Source organism: Pygocentrus nattereri, chromosome 15, assembly GCF_015220715.1.
Source record: "Pygocentrus nattereri isolate fPygNat1 chromosome 15, fPygNat1.pri, whole genome shotgun sequence".
NCBI lineage: Eukaryota > Metazoa > Chordata > Actinopteri > Characiformes > Serrasalmidae > Pygocentrus > Pygocentrus nattereri.
The window spans coordinates 10,702,226-10,723,992 of NC_051225.1; the positions used below are offsets into that span (position 1 = coordinate 10,702,226).

Below are 21,767 nucleotides of genomic sequence, written 5' to 3' on the forward strand. Positions count from 1 at the left end.
GATTCGTTTTTCAGCACAATTTAAATTACATTCAGAGTCATCAATCAAAAGCAAAGTTTGTTCTGGATTTGGAACAGTTTTATTGAGAATGTCTAATGTAAAAGAAACCTTAGTCCAAAACTTACGCAAAGTTAAACACTCCCAGGCTCTCGAGTGGCGCAACTGTCTAAGCATTGGTCCTCTCATCAGGAGTTAGATCCCTGGTGATGCTACAGCCGTCCGTAGCCGGGAGTCCAAGAGAGCACAAGTGGCCTCAGTCTCTCCGAGTGGGTAGGATGGCCCTTCCTTCTCCTCCCATCACTCAACACGATGCTAGTCAGCGCAGGCATCTGTTAGCTGATGTAATAGATCTGGCGGTTGGTGCTTTCCTCTGAGAGCGTTCGGCTGTCCTGTGATGTTGTGTGAGAGGCAGTTTGAAAAGAAACGGTGGTTGGTTTCACAGGAGAAAGCTTGTGCTGCCTTCACCCTCCTAGTGTTGGTAGCATTGTGTAATTGGGGGAGTCCTAACTAGCAGGTGGAATTGGAGATGACTAAATTTGGGAGAAATTGTGGTTTAAAAAAAAAAAAACACTATCAGTACACATGTAAAGAGGTGACCGTTTTTGTGGCTTATTTTCTTCCTCGATTCATTTTAGCTGACTTTTATTTTGTAAACAGTACAGAAAACACACTTCTGCACATTTTAATACATAGTTACTGTTTATTTGCTGAATCAGTCGGTTCCCTGCAGGAACTTTTCACGAAGAAAATTAACAAATTACATAAATTGGCCAAGTGTTTTCACTTTTGCATACAGCTATGTGTTCTTTGTTTTCTGCCTCCACTCTCTGTATATCTATTCTGCACAGGTGTATGAATTTAAATATATTCAGCCCTTTTGTTTCTACTACAGACTCAGTGGAACGTTCCATCATCGACATGTTATGTGGCTTTGTTTCAGAGTCTCGAGTGCCTGATGTGCCCGGCTCCTTGCATGTACGGCCTCTGGTCAACAGCATTGTGGTCAGCTGGTCTCCCCCAGAGAACCAGGACATCGTGGTGAGAGGTTATATCATCGGCTACGGCATCGGCAGCCCCCATGCTCAGACCATTAAAGTGGACTACAAACAGAGATACTACAGCATAGAAAACCTGGGTAAACTCTTACTTCACTGAACTGCCAATAATCACTCCGCTGTAGTCAAGCAGGCAGCCTGGGAAATGATTAATATATGAATATGTAGCATTTAGTTGTTTCTCTGTAGTTTCTGTTCATTTATGCTTTCTGCAGCAATGCTATTAAACTCTGTATGTTTAATCCATTAGCCTCATAAACGTGAACTCTAAAATTTAATGACTTTGATTACATCTGAAAGTGTGTTATAGTAAACATAATTCATGTCGGAGGCATGGACGTGGGGGGATGGATGTTTGGGAGTGGGAGATTTCCCCTGGTCGCTCCACCCTGCTGTAATTAAATTTGGAAGTGGGGGAAAGAAAAAATAATCACGCAAAGAAATTGTGCATAATTGAAGCTCTCATAATTCGGCTAATTACATGAGAAAGAGAATCAATAATGGTGTTTAAATATGCACCCCTGCCAGGATGATGAATATGAGAGAGGGTCCCCGAGGAGCCGGAGGCTTGATTAGCTAAATGATTTCCTCTTTCTGCATGCCAGATCCCAGCTCGCACTACGTGATCACACTGAAGGCTTTCAACAACGTGGGCGAGGGCATCCCTGTGTACGAGAGTGCCATCACACGACCCCAGTCAGGTAGGCCACAGCCACTTTGAGTGCCATTGCTGAGAGAAACATCCCAGATGGGCCAGCTCTGTAGGTCTGTCTCCGTTGGTCCTGCTTCATCAATGATTTATAGCCTGATTAGCATGTTTGACACTGTACAAAGCACCACATTGTGTCCTGGTGTCTGTCTGTTATGAGCATAGGTCCCAAAGGGTGACTGGTGAAAGCGAAGGCTGTACAGTATATCATTTCTTGTCTTAATTGTCATTGCAATATTGGCTTTTGCAGTTCTTATATTGCATAAGGCTGAGATATTTTTAACTGGTGGTTATTGCTAGCAATAACAAAAGTGTAATAACTATTTGTGATTAATTATTATTAATTATTTTTCACTTTTAGTTTTATTTAAACAGCAAGAGAAGTTCTTCAACTTGGACTCGCAACTAATGAACTTTCAGGCTGAGAGGAAAACAAATCAAATTAAATTTGTACTAAATTTGTCTCCAACCTTACGTGTGAGACTTTGCCTGTAAGTTTTGCTGTGGTCACTACTGCAGTGCTGCTCATAGTGGTGTCACTACAAATCAGTACAGCTACAAAGAATGAGTCTTTCATTTTATCTGGTTTGATGGACAAAGTGAAACGCTACACATAGTGAACGCAGCGTTTGAAACAAAGAGGCAAAATGGCTTAAAACAGTTGGCTAGGGTCTAGTTTGGATAGCGGTAATGTAATAAAGTACTCTAATTTCATCTAGATGAGCTACTTTGCTAGCTAGCATCACTATAATTTCATCTTAATTAGCTACTGTGCTAGCAAAGTGACTTAAAAGAGTTGGCTAGGGTGTAGTTTGGATAGCATTAATACTAGCTAGCACAGTAGCTAATCAAGATGAAATTGTACTAAGTTACAGATTAAATTCCTTTAAAATGTGTTTAAAAAAGCTTCAGACTCTTCTAAGTTGTTTCAGGCTCTTGCCTTTAAACACCACATTTACTGCATGTGATGCTTTAATTCTGTCAGACTGCAGGTTTTTCTATAATGAAGGTTCATTATTTGAAGCTGTGTTGAACCCGACAGGTTTTAACAGGTGTTTACTTTTGTGCAGTGCCTGCCACTGATAAAGAGACTGAAATAAAATTGTGTCCAAAAGATTGAAGACTTGACTCTGACTCAGCCAGAGCCGGTTTATGAGGAGCCTGACCACTTCCTATTTCCCCCATTAGTGCAAAACAGTGTAGGGCGCCTGCGAGTGAGTCCTCAATGAATGGGAGTAAATGGAGCTCAAAGGCTAAAAGCAAAAAAGTAAAATAGTTTGTAATGACTTAACCTGAACTTTCATTTAATATTAGAAAGTAGAAGAATATATTTCACTAAAAAAACAAAGAATATGGCCTCTATACTTACCTCTGTATTTATGTATACTGAGTGGTTGGTGAGCTGAGCAGCATTTTGTCTATTTGTGCTCACAGTTATCATGGAAATACATGAGGGAACTCCTATAAGTCATAATAGCAGTGTTAAAATGTGTTATACTATTCATTGTTCAGGAAATGAACGTATTACAAAGCATTTATAAACTATGATTTTGCTCAAATTCTCCCATTCATTTCAGACATTTTTACTTTTTTTTGGCATGGCGACATAAATCCTACAGACTGTACATCAAATGAAAATATAATTCATTGCCTGACATGCACTTGATTTCATTATGCCATTACATTCAGTGAGGACAGCAAAAGAAAGGTAGTAACAGTCAGCTTCCAAGGGTTAAACTGTGTGCTAAACTGCCCATTTAATCCAGTTAAAATTAAAATACCATTGCATTGATTCACCAGTGCATTTTAATACATTGCAAGGCACATTAGTGTTGCTTTTATATCATGCAGCCCTGAAGGCACTGATATGTATCATGTATCTAGCTGCCATCATAGTAGTACTTCTTTCTGTTTTTATGTGCTGCTCATATTTCAGGAGGACCATATTCTTGGGCTGAAAAGCTGAACTAAATGAGCCGTTGCTGTCATTGGCCACTCATTGGAAAGCAACAGAGGGATGCATTGACACAGTCGGAGCAATCTTAGTCTTTTACCGCTTCTGCTTCCTAGCAACCGGAAACATTCATATTCTGACAGGCCAGTGATTATGAGATTCAGACAAAGCCATTAGCACTTCAGAAAAAGCCCGTAAGCAGCGCCATATAATAAAGATGCGTGTGTGTGAAGGGGAGACGGAGCTTTGGTTAAACACTTACTAATCCAATGTGCGAGCCAGTCATAACCTTGTTGATTATTCATGATCGTGATATGGCTTTCCGACAAAGAATGGCTGGGAATGAGCAGCTGTAATTCAATTACTGGAGTGAACTTCGTCATAACTAATTCAAGCTTCTATTCAGTGTTGTGATGGTTTGGTGATAAGATACGGTGGAGGAATTGTCTGCGTCAGATTCCTCCCACAATACTGTGATTTTTCTTACTGCTTTCGTTTCTCTAGAATGTACGGACCAGCAGGAATCCCGCATTTCACATTAAGACACCGCGTTTCATCTCGAGACTGATTACTGAGTAGACGGGTGCTGTCAATACGTATTTAAACTAAGTGGATAAATAGCGGATGCAGGTTGTAAACACTGTATAAGGAGTTAAAACCGAAGGTTGGTTGTGAGGATTTTCACTCCTTGCTTGATTGTCTCAATCCTGCACTAGGTCTGAATTCTTTCTGACTGAGCTCACGTCAGCAAGCTGCAGGGTCTTCCAAAGACCCCCTGCTGCTCTCTCTGCATCACTCAGACATCAGAAGCCGACTCCTTTCCATATTTCAGGCAGGCTTATCCTGTCTGCTGCCAAAGTAACTGGGGATGTTTCTGAGGATGTTTTGGATTTCCAGAACTTATAGACCGATGACCTACATTTTAATAGAAGCTTTTATTTTTTAGCCATTGTATTTACAATACACAGTAACTAGCAAACCTTCATAAGTCTTAGTTTTTGTTGCTAATTTTAAAATAATGATAAATCTGAAGAAATGTCATGCAGAAACGATTTTATTTTGTAATTTTCTGCGTGTACCCATGTTTAAGGCCAGAAAGCTTATCTCTATCGTATAAAAGTGTATGTACATGCACTTAATGATCTGATAGCTGCAGAAAATCACATCAATGTGTTTACATGTACTATAATGTGAAACTCCGACTTTACATGATTCAGGCAGTAATCAGATTTCTGCTTTGCAGTCAGTCAGTGAACTCACAGATGAAGACGTGAGAGTAACATAATGTAATATGCATATTTTATGCCTTCATGCCATGGTTTTTTTTTTTTTTTGAGCCACTTTACCTGAAAATATGAACATACATCTTCTACATCTTCACTCGAAAGAGGCCCTGAATATTCTGTAATAACTCACTAGGATGAAGCAATCTGAATGAAACTATGTGCAATGTGCTCCTCAGTGTATGGAGCTTTGAACAAGCTGGGATGCCCCTGTGTTGGAGTTGAAGTTTTCCTCCATTTGAAACTTTCAGATGCATACCCCTGCACCCCTTCACCCAGTCACTCGACTTCTCATCAGGATGGTGGTGTACAGTAATGTGATACCTATATCATAATGTGAACCTATTGGGTCATCAATTCGTTTAAGCAATGTCAGAGTGAATTTAGGAAGAAAAGTGTTCATTAGCTATGGTGTTTATGACTTACCCTCAAAGAGTGTTATTCAGAAGATGGCACGGAAACTGAAAACGACAGGATCATTGATCCCCATGGTGGAGGCTGTACAAAAATGTAATCAAGCACACATACATCAAGGTATGTAGCGTATTTTTTTGGTTCAGATTCCGTCATCCTAATGGGAGTTACAACAGAATATTCAGGGCCTCTTTCAAGTGAAGAAGAAGTAGAAGATGAAGAATATTTAAATCTTTCATTTCGTCAAGCATGTAGTTGGTTTTAGCTTCACTCCAAAAGTGTTTTGCTGCGTCTTGTGGCAATGGCACTCGCTTATTTCCCGGACCACAGTCTGTTTTCGCACATATGCACACTGAGAAAACGGAAAGAAATCAGAGTAAGAGTTCACATGTGCCCAGCCATCTGATTACTCTCTGATTTCTAAATTGCATTTCTAGACCTCACTCTGATCTAACAAATCAGAGTATGGTGTTTACATGACCATTTGAATAATCAGAACTGCAGAAATCCAACTATGATCAGATTATTCAGTGTTTGCAAGCACTTTCACTGTCTCAAGGCATCAGGCAGCGCATTTGTAACAGTTTCATTAAACGTTTAATGATTTTTAATGAAACACTATTAAAATATTGTACACTGCACAGTACATAGGCCAAATCCTTTGAAAATTCAAACTATCATATGTATTTTTACCTGGAGTCACTCTGGAGTTCATCCTTAAGAATGATTGGCACCTAGCTTTTCTTAACATTTTCAAGATTTGACTTGGTCAGTTTTCGTTTACATAATTATAAATGTCTTAAAAGCAGGTCCTTATCCTTGTTTGTCCAAGCTTAGAACTGTTTTGAGGGAGATGTTTGCAGTCACAGTCATGCAGGCTTATGGAACATTTTTTCAGACAAATCAGCCATTAACTCTGGATCCTCCGCTGGCTGCAGGTTGGATGCAAGTCCAATCTTCATTCCACACTAAACTGAGGTTGTGAAGAATGTGCTGTGGAAACACTGAGCTGGCACAGTGGCCAATAAAAGTAGAGCTGCTTCATTACTGCTGAACTGTGTAAAGTAGTTCCAGCATTTTTCTCCCAGAGTCATCTTAATGTGCTTTGTGCAGTGAAGGGTTTGAGCCAGAGACCACTTGTTTTTGTTTTTGTCATGTACGTGGGCACATTTTCCCACCATTTCTATGCCAAACAGATTGGAGTGAGTGCCTCAGAAAACAGGTGGCCGAAAGTGCGATGTAACGTCAGGTAGACTGTTTCTAATTTTATTGGATCAGATTGGAACATACGTTTATTTTCCTGCTGCTGACTGACCCTCTGTGTCCACAGCCTTGCAGCACACGAGGTGGAGCTGCAACTGAGCTGGCATGATTGGAGAGCTATAGTTTAGTAGTGGTGTTGGGGGGGGCACTCTGGGCTGCATCTGTTCTGCCTCTCTAGAGGTCTCTGAACCCCGTGTGCGTCTTCTTCTTCTTTCGGCTGCTCCCTTTAGGGGTTGCCACAGCGGATCATCTGCCTCCATCTTGCCCTATCCATAAAATCAAATTTGTGATCCGCATGATAGTTTTGGCACAAGTTTTACGCCGGATGCCCTTCCTGACGTAACCCTCACCATTTATCCGGGCTTGAGACGGCACCAGAAGTACACAAAGTACACCCCTAATGGCTGGTTTGAACCCCGTGTGCGTCACTGAACACGATTTTCCTCAATGGAAAAGCTTTTCTATCATGAGTGTTCCTGTGAAACCTTGAGTTAGACAATCTAAGTAGAGAATAAAAAGGAAGCATTTTCCTCCAAAGCTTCAATGTATATGTTGAGTGTATATTGACTGTATAGTTCATTTCCTTTAGCACATGCAACTAATCGTCACACTGCACAGCCTTGTTGGGAGCCTGAATTTTATCTGCATATTTGTATGGAGCAGGTCTACTTGAAATTACTTAATGACTCAACATGGTTCATGGCAAGTGTGATGATGTACAACATGCATTTTGCACAATGTTCATTGCCAGTGTAATGAAAATAGTTATAGTTATGAGAAAAAAGACTCGCTTCATGAACTCATTTTAGGTGCTCTCTTGGAGTGTCACTGAAGGCAAACCGTTTCTATCAGGGAGAACCGAGTGGCTCTGAAATCACTTTTTACAAACAAGCAAAGTTTCAGTTTAAGATTTATTTACAACTTAGTTACAAGTTTAAGTTGAATAAAAACTTGCTTTAAATTTGACCAACAGGTCAAAACAAGCTCAGAACAAAGTGACCTCTATGCCCTGATTGGTGATCTTACTTCACACTTCTTTTGATTTGAAAATGGAAATACTTCAGTAAAGTACAGATACAAAAAAGTACAGATACAAAAAAAAAAAACCTACTTAAGTACAGTAACGAATTACATTTACTTAGTTGCTGTCCACCACTGAGTATGTACAAGATAAAATGACTAATAAGAGATACAAGATAGATGTATCTGATAATCTCAGTAAACTGGCTCAGTGCATTCTCACTCAGTGAAGTCTTACTACTGTACTTTGCTAATGTCGCCATGAAACACAAGAACCTCATTGTGCCACAAACATAACTGAGACATCTGTTAGTGCGGCTACGGCTAACCATGGTAGCTGAGGTTCGAAAAGATATTTCTCTGTTCTCAGTGTTACTTTAGCAAAACAACATATTTCCACATCATTCACTGACCCGAAAATAACCTTGTGTAGAAGACAAGGACAGCCCCAATCACACAGTCATATTTATAAATAAGCAGACTCCTCTGTGTGCTTACATTCTTACAAAGTCATGTTACAGCAAATTTCTGCTTTTTGTAAATCTGGAGGTTCTTTGTGTACAGACATTTGGATTTGTTCTGCTGTGTTTGAACAACTTGATCATCAGGTAGTTCATCCACAATTACCTGGAATACAGCAAACATAAACACTAGAACTTAACCTGCATCGCAGTTTGCACGACTTGTCGCCAATGAGGATTCACACAGCAAGTCGAGGGTTTTTTGTTTTTTTTGGGGGGGGTTTCGGTTCCATGTCAGCTAGCTAAACTTTTCCACAGTGTAACATCTTCCTCACCAGCCCAAACAACAATAACAACATTTATTTGTATAGCGCTTTTTACAGCTGTTGTTGTCTCAAAGCAGCTTTACACACATAAATATATATATATATATATATATATATATATATATATATATATATATATATATATATATATATATATATATAATAAAATAAAAAAGCCCTCCGTGAGCAAGCCAGAGGCAACAGTGGCAAGGAATAACTATCTAAGAGCAAGAGGATGAAACCTAGAGAGGAACCAAGGCTCAAGAGATTAACTCATCCTCCTCTGGTCGGCCTCAGATGAAGAGAGAATGACATTGCTAATGAGATTTTTATGACGAGAGAGAACAAAACCTAAACACAGCATGTTTAGCCACCCTGCTACACAGGCAAGGGTCAACTTTTTTGTAGGTTTAGCCGAAAAAAAAAAGTCTGCTCATTAAAGCGTAACATGACAACTATTGACCGTGTCACTTATTTTCATTACACTGGATTTTAATCTTACATTATAAATGATCTGTATTAGCCTCATAGCTCAATTTTAAAACTACAGAAGCAAAGTTCACACACCAAACATGCCTTGGCTCCTCTGCTACATCATATTTTCTGCCAGATTATTCCTTCAGGAGCCACCATGTGTGTTTTTTGTCTTATTGTATGTCTGTTCCTTCTTTGTTCCACACTTTTAATCTAGTTGTTAGTGAACTAAGCTAATTTACTGAACAGCTCTTGGACTTGTAGAAGTAGTATCAGTAGAGATGTAGTCTTATAATCTTAATATTTATGTGACTGTCTCTTGATGTTCTAATAGAATATTCTTTCTCTCTCTTTTCCTCCCAATCCTGCCTCCATGTTGCCTCCCTGTGCCCCCATTTTAACTCATTAACATGGTTATTTCCCTTCATTGTGAACCCTTTTTCTCCCAACCCCCTTTCCTTCTTCCCCTTCCTCTGTTGTGATGATTTTTGCATTTTATCCATTTTCTCCCCACCCCTCCCGTTTTATTTTGCCATGGGACATCGTGTTAACTGCCTGCAGACCCCATAGACCCTGATGTTGATTTGTACGAACTTTTCCATCCTCCATATACTCCAGTACCAGACCCTATTCCCATGATGCCTCCAGTGGGCGTTCAGGCCTCAGTTCTTAGCCATGACACCATCAAGGTCACGTGGGCTGACCACTCACTGCTCAAGAACCAGAAGATCACAGATGCTCGTTACTACACAGTGCGCTGGAAGACCAACATACCAGCTAACACCAAGTTCAAGGTAGAGTCCATGGAATCAGTGTTTTTCTACTTCTAACAAAGTTGGGATAGAGGGGTGGCTACGAGTCCTTGTCTAGCCCTAAAATCAGAGATTGTACTGAAATAGTGGGTAACACTTTGTTATCAAGCCCCTATGAATAATAACCTAATCATCATGTAATGTAACATTATGATTGTTACTTATGCATTACAAAGTGCTTGATTTGAATTACTAATTTGTTACTTAGTGACAGACACATAGTGAATGTACTGTGAAGGTTTTTTATAGATATATTACAATCAAGTTTATTAAGTAATACAATATAGTTTATATAGACATAAAGTCATAAGATCTATTTAAGGAGTGTTAGTGTTTAAAGAAGTATATATTAATGGTTTATGGCCAACTAAGCACTGAAATGTTTTTATACAGCTAAGTAAACCCTCAGAATTTCAAGTTCTATTATTTTTGACTCATGAGTATCAAATAATAATCATAATTAAAAAACTGTCATTAATAGTTCATTTCTACAATTCACAATAATGAGTGATTATTTGTGTGTCACTGAGTAAATGTTTAATAATTCAGATATTATCATTAGGCCTGTTATTATAAAGTGTTATCTAAAAACATCCATAGAGTTATCTAACCAATTCATCGTCAACACAAGATTCCTCAGGCATCGTTCTGCACATTTTAGATTTCCTCTATGACAAAACTCAACCGGAATGTGGTTATTTCAGCGTGTTTTCTCAATGCTTGTCCATCAGTGTGTAACTGTATTTTCCAAAGGTTCACAAATCCACCCATGCTTGGCGTATGTCGCTGAAAATCTTGATTCCTGTAGAATCTAACTAAAATATCCAAATATGTCTGTTTCCATTGTATAATAAAGGCAGTAAGTTCTTAAAATCGTTATTCTCAAAAAAACGCTTCTCCCCATTCAGAACAAAAAATCTCAGGTTCTGGAATTAGTAAAGTTTTACATGTGCACTAATATTCTGAACTATATTACAGAGAGAATCTCCTAATATAATGCTAAAAGCTGGATTTATGTTATCATATGCCTCCTCTATGTCAGGCTGAAGAGAGGAGAGCTGCAGATGAGTTCTGTCTCAAATCAGTAGGTTTAGATACATATTCACTGTTTAGTCTCTGGATGATGGTGTAAGTTATTGAGTTTCAAAGCGTCATTTAATATCTCTTGAGTGAACAGCACAGAACGGTAGTTACTCATTTTCAGTTCTCACACATGTGAAACCCAGCGCTACATATTCACTGCTGGGTTTCCTTTCGTTTCAGGGGTTTTCTCAGTCTGAGATATTATGCTGGTCACTTCACTGGTGGCGCAGCCTCGTAATCTTTCATTTTGAAAGACCCTTTTAACTATTTGTCTATGATGTATGAGTTACATACGATTGAAAAGTGAAATATTTTGCATTGATTTGCACTGAAAATAAAAATAATTACTAATAAAAATGAATCAACTAGCATTTGGCAGGAGCTTGATATAAATGTTCATATTTAAAATTACATATATTAGATCATACATATATGTAACATATTTTTGCAGTTAAAATTGATCATTTTAAAATTGAGAAATTGCTAATGGCCCCTAGTAGGAACACCATGGCCCACTGGGGGGCCAAAGGCCACTAATTTAGTTCATGCATGACTTTTCTAAAGTGTTTATTGATCGATTATCAAAATCAGCCGTGCTGGCTTCCTGCAATTCACATAAACAGTATTTTCAAAAGGTTTGCAACAACTGTGATGTGATGGTGTGGCAAAGCGGTCTGGGTAGAACTGTAATACAAATGAGGAGCTTTAATAGGACAGTGTTACCCAAGACTCAGGCACATCTAAACTTTTGGAGCACAGTGTATTTTCTCACCTCACTGCCGATTTCCTGCTCTAACACATGCACGACAGGTCAGGGAAGACTTGCTAGCGTGCAAGTGTGTTGGAGCAGGAAAAACACCAAAATGCACGAGGCAGGATTTTTCAGGAGCAGGTCTGGAAACCACTGAGCTTAGAAACTATGATTCCCTTTCTTTGTACTGTGATACGAGAAAGTTTGACTCATCTGTTTACCTTCAGATGGCCAACACCACCACCCTCAGCCACATGGTGACTGGTCTGAAGCCCAACACTCTGTATGAGTTCTCAGTCATGGTGACTAAAGGCAGGAAGAGCAGCACTTGGAGCATGACCGCTCATGGGACAACATTTGAAGCAAGTAAGGCAAACGCATTTATGCCCACACACATCCAGCCGTCAAAGGCAAAGAACACCTGCATCCAGCATTATGTACAGAAATGTCCTCTGAATATTTATGCCTGCAGATGTATCTAGCAATTGTAGTACATAGTAACGGATCTGTGTTGTTTACGATCATACAGTAAAATATTACACTGCACATCAAAAGATTGGGGACACGTTTCCTTCTTTTGATATTTGAATTTTCCCAGTTATTTTAAGAACATTGGTGCGGGTGAAATCTGTGTTCATTTTTACTGATATTGATACTGAGTGCATTCAGCCACAGTCAGCTTCACATTCATTAAAGTGTCTTTGTTGGTATGAAGAGCAGGTTTTGCCTAATGCTTTGCCTTTTCCCTTCTTTTAACTATTAAAAGCACATAATGAAACTCTTTTTGTCCACAACCTGTTTAAACAACTGAAAAGTTTGAGGAAGCAAACTTTCACAAGCATTTTTTGTGTGGGTTTTAGTATTTCAGTGGCACAAATACTATCACCCATATTTACATAAATACTTACACGTGATGTTTTCCTAAGGAATGACCTGCTTAGTCTTTAATATGTGAAGTGTAGTAACCAGAAATATGTAAAGTTTAACTTGACGCATATAAATTGCACATTTTATTGATTTTCCTTTTTTATTTTATAATTTAACACATTCTCTACAGAGTCTACAGTTAAATAATTTTTTGTCATATTTTAGGAAAAAAAGCATACAATATAAAATGTTCCATAACATTTACAAATGGTACATTTTATTTATTTTTTTTCCCCCATAATATTTAGAATTTAGCAAATGAACAGTCATTTTATTCAGAAAATCAACAAAACAAAACTGCTGCATAGAACTGTATGTAGTTTTCAGACTTCCTCATGGTTCTTCATCATTAATCCCTTTTTTTTTTACACTCAGCACCCAGTTCTGCGCCAAAGGACGTGACTGTGGTCAGTAAAGAGGGACGGCCACGCACCATCATAGTGAACTGGCAGCCTCCCTCAGAAGCCAATGGCAAAATTACAGGTAAAGCGTCCGTGTTAATGGATTGTTCTACATTAACGTTGCAGACACGTTGTTCTGCTATCAGCAACAATTACCACCAGGCCATCCAGCAGGGAAGTGTTGTTCCCATTGTGTTCTTCTCATTATTCCAGGCTACATTATCTACTACAGCACAGATGTGAATGCTGAAGTTCACGACTGGGTCATTGAGCCGGTGGTTGGGAACCGGCTCACCCACCAGATCCAGGACCTGACCCTTGACACGACATACTACTTCAAGATTCAGGCTCGCAATTCCAAGGGCATGGGCCCCATGTCGGAAGCAGTCCACTTCCGCACTCCTAAAGGTATCTGCATTAGGACAAACTTTCTCACTGATATCAGTGTCCCATAAAAGGAATAGTTTAGCAGGAATCACATCTACACACTGACCCTGTACTCGAGCAGTCAGTGCTTCTTTAATTTTGCACTGGAGCTGTGAGGCGAATGTAGCTGACGAGTAATGAAAGCTTATGCTCACCAGTTAGCATTTTGCTAATTGCATGGACAAGTCATCACACATTTGTCTTAAACTGCTGCGAGTTGTTAGGTAAGATCCAGTAGGCTTGCTTATGATTTCTAATACTGTACATACACTGTAATCGCTATTGGAGTCAAAGTTGATAATTAATGTATGAAATTACGAACACCATCATTAACACATTTTCCTAGTTTGACCCTTTGACCATCTTTGTAGTCCAGCCTGAAATCCAGTACCTGTTCAATTTCTTGTTAACATAAATAGCTAATCAGCCAATCACATGGCCACAACTCAAATGATTTAGGCATGTAGAGGTGGTTAAGACAACTTGCTGAAGTGCAGACAGAGCATCAGAATGGGGGAAGAAAGGTGATTTAAATGACTTTGAACGTGGCGTGGTTGTTGGTGCCAGACGGGCTGGTCTGAGTATTTCAGAAACTGCTGATCTACTGGGATTTTCATGCACAACCATCTCTAGGGTTTACAGAGAACGGTCCGAAAAAGAGAAAATATCCAGGGAGCAGCAGTTGTGCGGACGAAAAATGCCTTGTTGATGTGAGAGGTCAGAGGAGAATGGGCAGACTGGTTTGAGATCATATAAAGGCAACAGTAACTCAAAGAACCAACCAAAATCTCTGGGGGGTGAATGTTTCCAACACCTTGTTGAACATATGCCACGAAGAATTAAGGCAGTTCTGAAGGCAAAAGGGGGTCCAACCAAGAGATTTTTTTTTTTGATATTTTCTATTTGTCCATTTATCATAAAACTTTCACACAAAGTAAAGGGCAGTTGGTCTGTTGAGATGATGTAGAAAAGTAAAAATCACTCATAGCTGTAATAAAACTACTTTTCAATGGAAAAAATCTTTCTTTAGGGTCAGATCTCAGCAAATGTCGCAAAAGCAATTAATCACGATTAACTACACCAAATAAAGTGATTAATCGCAGTTATTTAAATCATTTGGCAGGCATAATAAAAATTGGCAAAAGTGCATCACATGGCACGTCTTGAAGCCTGAACTTTGTCTGTACTTGTATCTGTTGCACAGAGATTTCATTATTTAGCATTAGCCTCATAGCTTCAGTGCAAGAACCAAACTTCAGATACCAACTAATCAACTACAATCAACCAGACTAATCAACTACATTTAAGGTAAAAGAAACATTTTGAAACTCCGATTTCTCACCAAACGGTTCCTTTAAAGCCTGCTTTCTTTCGGTTCCCCAGCTTTGCTACAGTGTTAGTACAAGGATGAATGTGGTCAAATGAACGCTTATAGATGCACTTATGCACTTAGTCTTTAGTTCACCCTTTGCTCATATCCTCATCTCTCTGGTCACTGATACTCACTCACCTGCTTCTTGCTCTTGCTTCACGGCGCTCCGGCTAACCCGTCTGTGTTCTTTCTCCTCCGCTCTGTCCCCTCTGGCCCCTCTAGCTGAATCTTCTGACAAAATGGCTAATGACCAAGGTAATTGCTCTTTCCTTCCTTATCTCTCTAATGTTTCCCTGAATTGGCGCGTGCTGCTCGTTGTTACTGCTCTTTGAATCACGCTGCTGGTGACCCTTGACAGATACAGCCAGGTGCTGGATGCTTAAGTGGAAGCTGGCTGATTAGCTCGCTTAATGACCCTTAAAAGTTTTCTACAGTAGATTATCAGCAAGAGACACATGTGAGAAGTGCTAGAAACACTGCAGCATCCATCAGGGGCCACTTTTGGGTCATTCTGATCTTGTGCTTATATATGAGAATAAACTAGTGAATAAACTATGAGAATAAACTAGTACAGGCTGCTGTAAGATGCTGTAAGGCATCATGCAGTAAAACGAACTTCTTGTTATGCTGTTAAATGAAGTGTGTGTTAAACTTCTGCTGGTCACTTTTGTGGCACATTATCATCTTTGCTGTTAGGCATCGTTCTCATCTTTGCTGTTGTCTTCTCTCTAAACAGCGTCTAGTATACCAGGAAAATCAGGCCGCTCCCCTGTGCTGGACCCTGGCATTGGTAATGTATTTTTTGTGAACTCTGAAGATAACACACGGTGCAACTCACTAAGTTAATAAATGATCAGGCATGTTGTGTTTAGTAGGCTTTACCCATTTGAAGGATTCTTGAAAAAGGTGGAGTCACTCTGTAATCGTTATTCTATGCAGTAATAGCTTGTAAAATGCAGATATAAATTTAGTGTTTCAAACATTTTTTTGAGTATGAGGCATTCTAGATGTTAATTCAATATTAGCTTTAGTTTTTATAGAATCATCTGCAGCTCTGCTCATCATTCTGGCCACATTTTTACAGTGTTTCATAAATCATTTGAATCCTTTGAAGTTGAGCCGCAGCATCATCATTTTATCAGTGGTGAACTGTGAAAATTAGAGCCTCAGATCAGGCCAATAATGTTAAACCTCCACAAAAACACCTCTATAATATAATGCTATTTTCAGTTAGTGCCCCTGTGGAATTCGGTTTATATGTTAATTAACCTAGAGGAAATGCACAGGAACATTTTCAGCTGTTCTAGATTAAACATGACATTTGAAACTTGCAAAAGTGATTCCCAGTTTTTTTGAAGGCACCAACACATATAATTTACCTTTTATGTAGCAGTTTCACAGTGACCCTTTAATGAAGTCCTGATACTGAGCTGCTTTTCATTTCTAACAACTGACAGCTCATGTTCACATCCAGTGACGTATCTAGGACTTCAAGAAGACCTAGATGGTTCTCCCCCACCCACAAATATGCCCCACCTATTAGTGTACAATTATACATTGAATTATATATTTATAAATGTATATAGAATAGTGCATTTAACTCTGTTGAAAGCTTTAGATATTATACTGTATAATAAGTCAAATATATTCATGTGTTAACAGCAGTTATTGTGTATGTTAAAGTTAAACCAGGTGGTGGTGATAATCATATCCTCGTCATCGTCATCATCGTGTCCGTGGGGGCCTTCACCATCATTGTTGTTGTGGTGGGAGCCTTCCTGTGCACACGCCGCACCACCTCCCAGCAGAAAAAGTAAGAATCTAGAGGTCAAGGCTGCATGGAGGTACTAGACTGATGCATGTCCACCCCAGCCCATTTAAACTCTTGAGCGTTTTAGTGACCTACCTTCGTTATCTCCCTTTTAGGAAACGTGCAGCATGCAAGTCCACCAATGGCTCGCACAAATACAAAGGAAACGCCAAAGATCTAAAACCACCAGATCTTTGGATCCACCACGAACGCTTGGAGCTGAAACCCATCGATAAATCCCCCGAGCCTAATCCGGTCATGACAGACACCCCTATCCCACGCACCTCCCAGGACATCACTCCAGTGGACGGCTCCATGGATCCAATGCTTCAGAGACGCAATTCCTACCGTGGTGAGACCTTCACTTCAGCTCTGCTTCAGTCTGGCAATCCTGCTTCATTCACTGCTTCCATCATTCGGTTTCTGTCTGTGAAAATGTGCATAAATGTGCTTTATTGCTTGTTTGGATGTTGTTGTATTGAATTATTGTGTTCCCACAACACAAATGAAGAACCAGTTACTTCTTCTAGGGCTGCACGAAAATGGCTAATGTGATAATCATAACATGAAATATCATCAAATCTTAACATCATAACAAAATTTTCCATCTTTTGAAACCAGTTTGATGCAGTATGTATTCATTTCAAAATGACCATGTGTAATATATATGGACTCTAAGCTGCAAAAACAGCCCAGTTTGCATTCACTGTTTTTGTGGCGTCATGGAAACAGTCGCATTTCCATATATCCACTCATTCAGCCTTCAGCAGTTTAGCCCCACCCATTCACTCTGGAGTCATAAGGAGTGTTTCGGCCAACGCTGCTTTTTGAACGAGGCACAATGCAGGACGCAGAATCAGAACAGAGCTCATTTACAGATACCAGTTATAAGGGCACAGTTACAAAACCAACCTGTTTGATTTTAAGAGTAAAGAGAGGTTATAAAAAGGTCATTTTTGATACATAAACCCACAAACATCATAAGAGGGAAAAAATACAAGAATAATATGGGGTATAACATAGGGGTGTTGTGTGCCCTTGAATTATTATATTATATAGTTATTCATGTAACACTTTTTTACAAAAAAGTCACTAGAAAATAAGCAAAACATAAAGATAAAAGAAGACAAAACAATCAAAACCAGTCTAGGAATAAAATACATTTATTTTATATATATTTATTCCTTTAAGTCTTTTCCTTTAATTTCTTTAAATACCTTTTTGAATCAAGTATGTCTTTTAATCCAAATAAACTTAGAATCTAAATAAATACACCACTACAATAGAAACAAAACATTTCTTTGTGCAGACAAAGCATCATTGCTTTATGTAGATTTTTCTTTTTTTTGCCAGAAACACTTCAGCTCTTCACTTATATTGCAGTAGATCATTTAATTCATTGAGGAAGCTAAAAAATTTGAGATCACAGGTAAAATATGCTTAACTGTGCAGCCCTAACTACGTCTGTATGTAGATTTGCTTAATTTTTGCAAACATCTCCTTCCAGCCAACTTACTGGCTGTAAAACTCTCCTGTGGTGGATGAGCGCCCTCTGCTGGAGAAAAATAGCACCTCACTTGCTGCGGTTAATGTAGCTGCAGCGTGCAGCCTGTCGTGAAGCCCACAATCTGGGTGAGCCTGGCTCAATTTCATAGGCTGGTCACTCTCTGATTTGCAGGCCATGAGTCAGAGGACAGCATGTCTACACTGGCAGGGCGTCGAGGAATGAGACCTAAAATGATGATGCCCTTTGATGTTCAGCCTCCTCAGCGTAAGTGCACCTAGTCCTTCCTCCAGATAGACGCCCTCAGCGAAGGAGAAAACCTGCTAGCCAACCTTATTTTTAACACTTTTCATTATTTTAGGGCTGATTCTGAGTCAGTGCTGAATTAAGTATTAGCTCATAGTTTAGTTGCATATGCAGTACTGTTGGTGTTATTAAACTGATAGTTTAGCCAAAAACCTTCCTCTTACCCCAAATGTAATCGATCAGCCAAGATATTTTAAGTGTCCGAAGTTTGCATACTTAGCTTTAGATATCGTCAGCTTTAGCTCCAGTGCAAAACTAAAGGGAGAAGTCAAAGTTTATTTATAGAGCACTTTTTACAGCAGGTGGTGTCACAAAGCAGCTTTACAGAAAAATCCAGGTCTGAGCCCCCATGAGCGTCGCCAGTGGCGACAGTGGCAAGGAAGAACTCCCTAACAGCAAGAGGAAGAAACCTTGAGAAGGAACCAAGACTCAGAACGGAAACCCATCCTCATCTGCTCAACACCAGCAAGACATCAGATAGAAGCCAATGTCCGATTCCAAACACATCTTGGCTGATCGACTACGTTTGTGCTAAAGGGGAAAATTTGACCTTTCGGCTGAACCATGGCTTTAAACTCAAGCACAGCTGCTTGCCTTTCGGTTTTGTTCAGTGTTGCTCTTTCTGTGCATGTGCTGTTATAGTATATGAACACTGCTTTTCATGCTCTCATTGCTGAAATTTCGTGTGCGTGTGTGAAAACGTGGCCTCTCTGTTATCTGTGTCCATTCGCAGCTGTGATTAGTGCTCACCCCATCCATTCCCTTGATAACCATCACCACCATTATCACCTGGGCAGCCTGGCCTCCCCGACCCGCAGCTATCTGCACCACCCGAGCAGCTCGCGGGCCCTCAACACCCCCATCTCTCATCTAGACAGGGCCGAGTCCTCAGGTGAGCGTGCCTGCAGCCGTGGAGCCCAGAAAAGAACCTGCAGCGTACCTGGATGGACAGCCTGCTAGAATCCTGCAGGACCATCCTGTCCCCTCCTTCTGCACAATGTGGCTTCAGTGGGTTCAGAAGAAGAGGGGCTTACAGGAGACTCTTAGGGCTAAATTATACTTCTGCGTCTGCGAAGCCGCTCAGACGTTATATAACAATGTTAGAAAATGAATCATCAGCCTGTTTTTTTAAACAGAGATTTGTGGCGTAGAGAACTGACACTCAGCGTATTCTGGGTTGGTCATACACTAGAGGGCGCTCTAGAAAGAATAGGAAATGAATGGGCTTCTATGGAACTCTTGCATAAATGTCATTTGTACATGGTTAATATTTTGGACACACAAATGCATTTGTTTTCTTAACATGGGACAGAATATGTCACCACTGCTGTTCTGTTTTTTCAACTCTTGATATGGGACTTTGTAACAGCACCTTATGTACATTCATAATGTCAGTAATGTCAGTCAGTGAGCTGATCCACTTACCAAACAGTCAGTACTTGGTAGCTGTAATGCTGCCCTCCTGCTGCTAAAAACCTGTTGGCTGTAGAGAAATGTACTAGATACGGGTCGTTTTCATACTTTTTGAAAATGTATTCTGCTTTTCAGAATTAAAGGAAATTCCTGAGTAGAAAAAAGACAAAAATATCTTAATGAACATTTAAGCTCCCTTTAAAAGTCACTCGCTGGCACTTTAGCATTTTGTTTGTGGACTTTTTAAAAGCGAGGACCGTAAACTTCACAACATTTTTCATCCCTGCAACTAAATTTTGCACTGAAAGGCTCAGTAGCTGCAAAGTTCAGATGGATGGTAGTCAGTCAGAATGGGACTGACAAAATTCCAAAAGTTGTGGCCAGTTAAACTTGCGAAAGGTATCAGATGCTCTGTGGGTGGGTGGATGTGGGTGTTTGTGGGTGGGGGTGGGGGTATGGGTGTGTGGGTGGAGCTTCTGAAATAGTTTTTAGTATCATGGGAGGAATAGGAAGTCACTAGTCTCCCCCTAGTCCCATGAAAACAGTTTTTTTTTTGTTTTTTTTAGAAGTATGTTTGAATAAGTATTTAATGCCTATTTTCCTGTTGCAGTTTTGGCATATTTTAATGAATAATAGCAAAATGATGTGTGAAAATGAACTAATAACACAGCTGGCTCACAGATTCACTGAGATTGTTTATTATGGCTCTTTTTGTGGTTGAGTTTGACTCCCTGCCCTAAACGTCTCTCCATCAGCCCTCAGAAGAATCTCTCTTTGCGATGAAGTGGAGAAAGAATAAACTGAAACAGTTGAAACTGGAAGCAATAGAAAGATTTCTTTATTGTATCGATGTTGTTGTAACCCCAAAACATCTCGCAGAAGTATAAATCAGCCTTAAGACCTTTAGCTGCTTTCGATGCAGTTTTGATATCAAACAGTATCTTTCCTTTCTCAACACTTTCACTCCATTTCCTTCAACCTGCTGCCTAAAGCAAACCTTACATCATTATAGTCACGCTGTAGTCGAGAGCCAGAAAGCACATCATCACACGCAGGTCCTGACTCCGCACCTTTCCCAGCTGATGTGTGTAGTAACCTCAGCGAGTGTGTGATTACAGAGTCGGTGAGAAACACTCCCAGCACTGACCTGCTCCCTGCCTCAGCCCAGCAGTCCTGTGCCACTGACCACTCGGAGACGGACGTCAGCTACCACAGCTCAGCGGCAGAAGATGATTCTGGCTACAACCCGCCGACCGCTCACGTCCGTCCCACACACCCTCTGAAGAGCTTTGCCGTGCCGGCCATCCCACCACACGCTGCCCCGTATGAGGGAGCAGCTCTGCCCAGCACCCCCCTGCTCTCCCAGACAGGTACGGTGGTTCACTGTAGTTCAGCCAGCACTGCAAATAAAAAGGATAGCTGGCTGATGCGCTTTTGGTGATCTGGTCCTATGTGGACAGCGCTAATTCAGGTTTGAATGGTGTTCCAATGTGTCTTGTTATCCTGTTGTAATCAAATCAATCGAACCATCATCAGAGGCATGCATAAGAACGTAGCATAGTGTGAACGCTAAAGCCACCCAGTGCATCCTTGACCATATTGACCGACTGCCTTAATCAGTTGTGTCATCATGGCAGAGATGCGTTTGTAGTCCATGCAATCCAGATGTTTTTGACTGACAACAAACGCAGCAAGAGACTGATGACATAATAAATGTGTGCAGCAACCTTCTTCCAGTCATGAGGTCAGAATGGTCACAGGAGACTCATTCAGAATCCATAGAAATGCCAGGTCCAAGCATCTGTATATCACCACTTGTGATCAGTTCACCCAAGATGGATGTTAATAACAGATGAACGGGGCCAAAAAAATATACTGCATAGTTAAAACCATCTTAAAGCCTGAATGTCTTTTGTTCATTTTATAAATGACGCATTTCCTGGACTTCAGTATTTCTGTACAGAGCCAGAAAGGCTTGAGTTGACTGGGGTAAGGGGTATAGT

At 40.1% G+C, this 21,767-nt stretch overlaps 1 protein-coding gene across 8 annotated transcripts in view; it reads left to right on the forward strand.

Annotated features, from left to right (window-relative positions):
* The window catches only part of neo1a (neogenin 1a), a 242,931-nt gene that overhangs the window by 217,253 nt on the left and 3,911 nt on the right, over nt 1-21,767 (forward strand). For 3 of the 8 annotated variants that reach the window (XM_017709799.2, XM_017709794.2, XM_017709796.2), the window contains exons 15-27: nt 941-1,135; nt 1,661-1,756; nt 9,521-9,753; nt 11,833-11,971; nt 12,908-13,015; nt 13,147-13,341; nt 14,954-14,986; nt 15,468-15,521; nt 16,415-16,544; nt 16,658-16,893; nt 18,220-18,312; nt 19,085-19,243; nt 20,883-21,134. In XM_017709799.2, coding sequence (XP_017565288.2) covers nt 941-1,135; nt 1,661-1,756; nt 9,521-9,753; nt 11,833-11,971; nt 12,908-13,015; nt 13,147-13,341; nt 14,954-14,986; nt 15,468-15,521; nt 16,415-16,544; nt 16,658-16,893; nt 18,220-18,312; nt 19,085-19,243; nt 20,883-21,134 — 1,923 coding nt within the window. The remainder of the gene's footprint in view (nt 1-940; nt 1,136-1,660; nt 1,757-9,520; nt 9,754-11,832; nt 11,972-12,907; nt 13,016-13,146; nt 13,342-14,953; nt 14,987-15,467; nt 15,522-16,414; nt 16,545-16,657; nt 16,894-18,219; nt 18,313-19,084; nt 19,244-20,882; nt 21,135-21,767) is intronic. The other 5 variants (XM_017709797.2, XM_017709800.2, XM_017709801.2 and 2 more) reach the window with 4 other exon arrangements.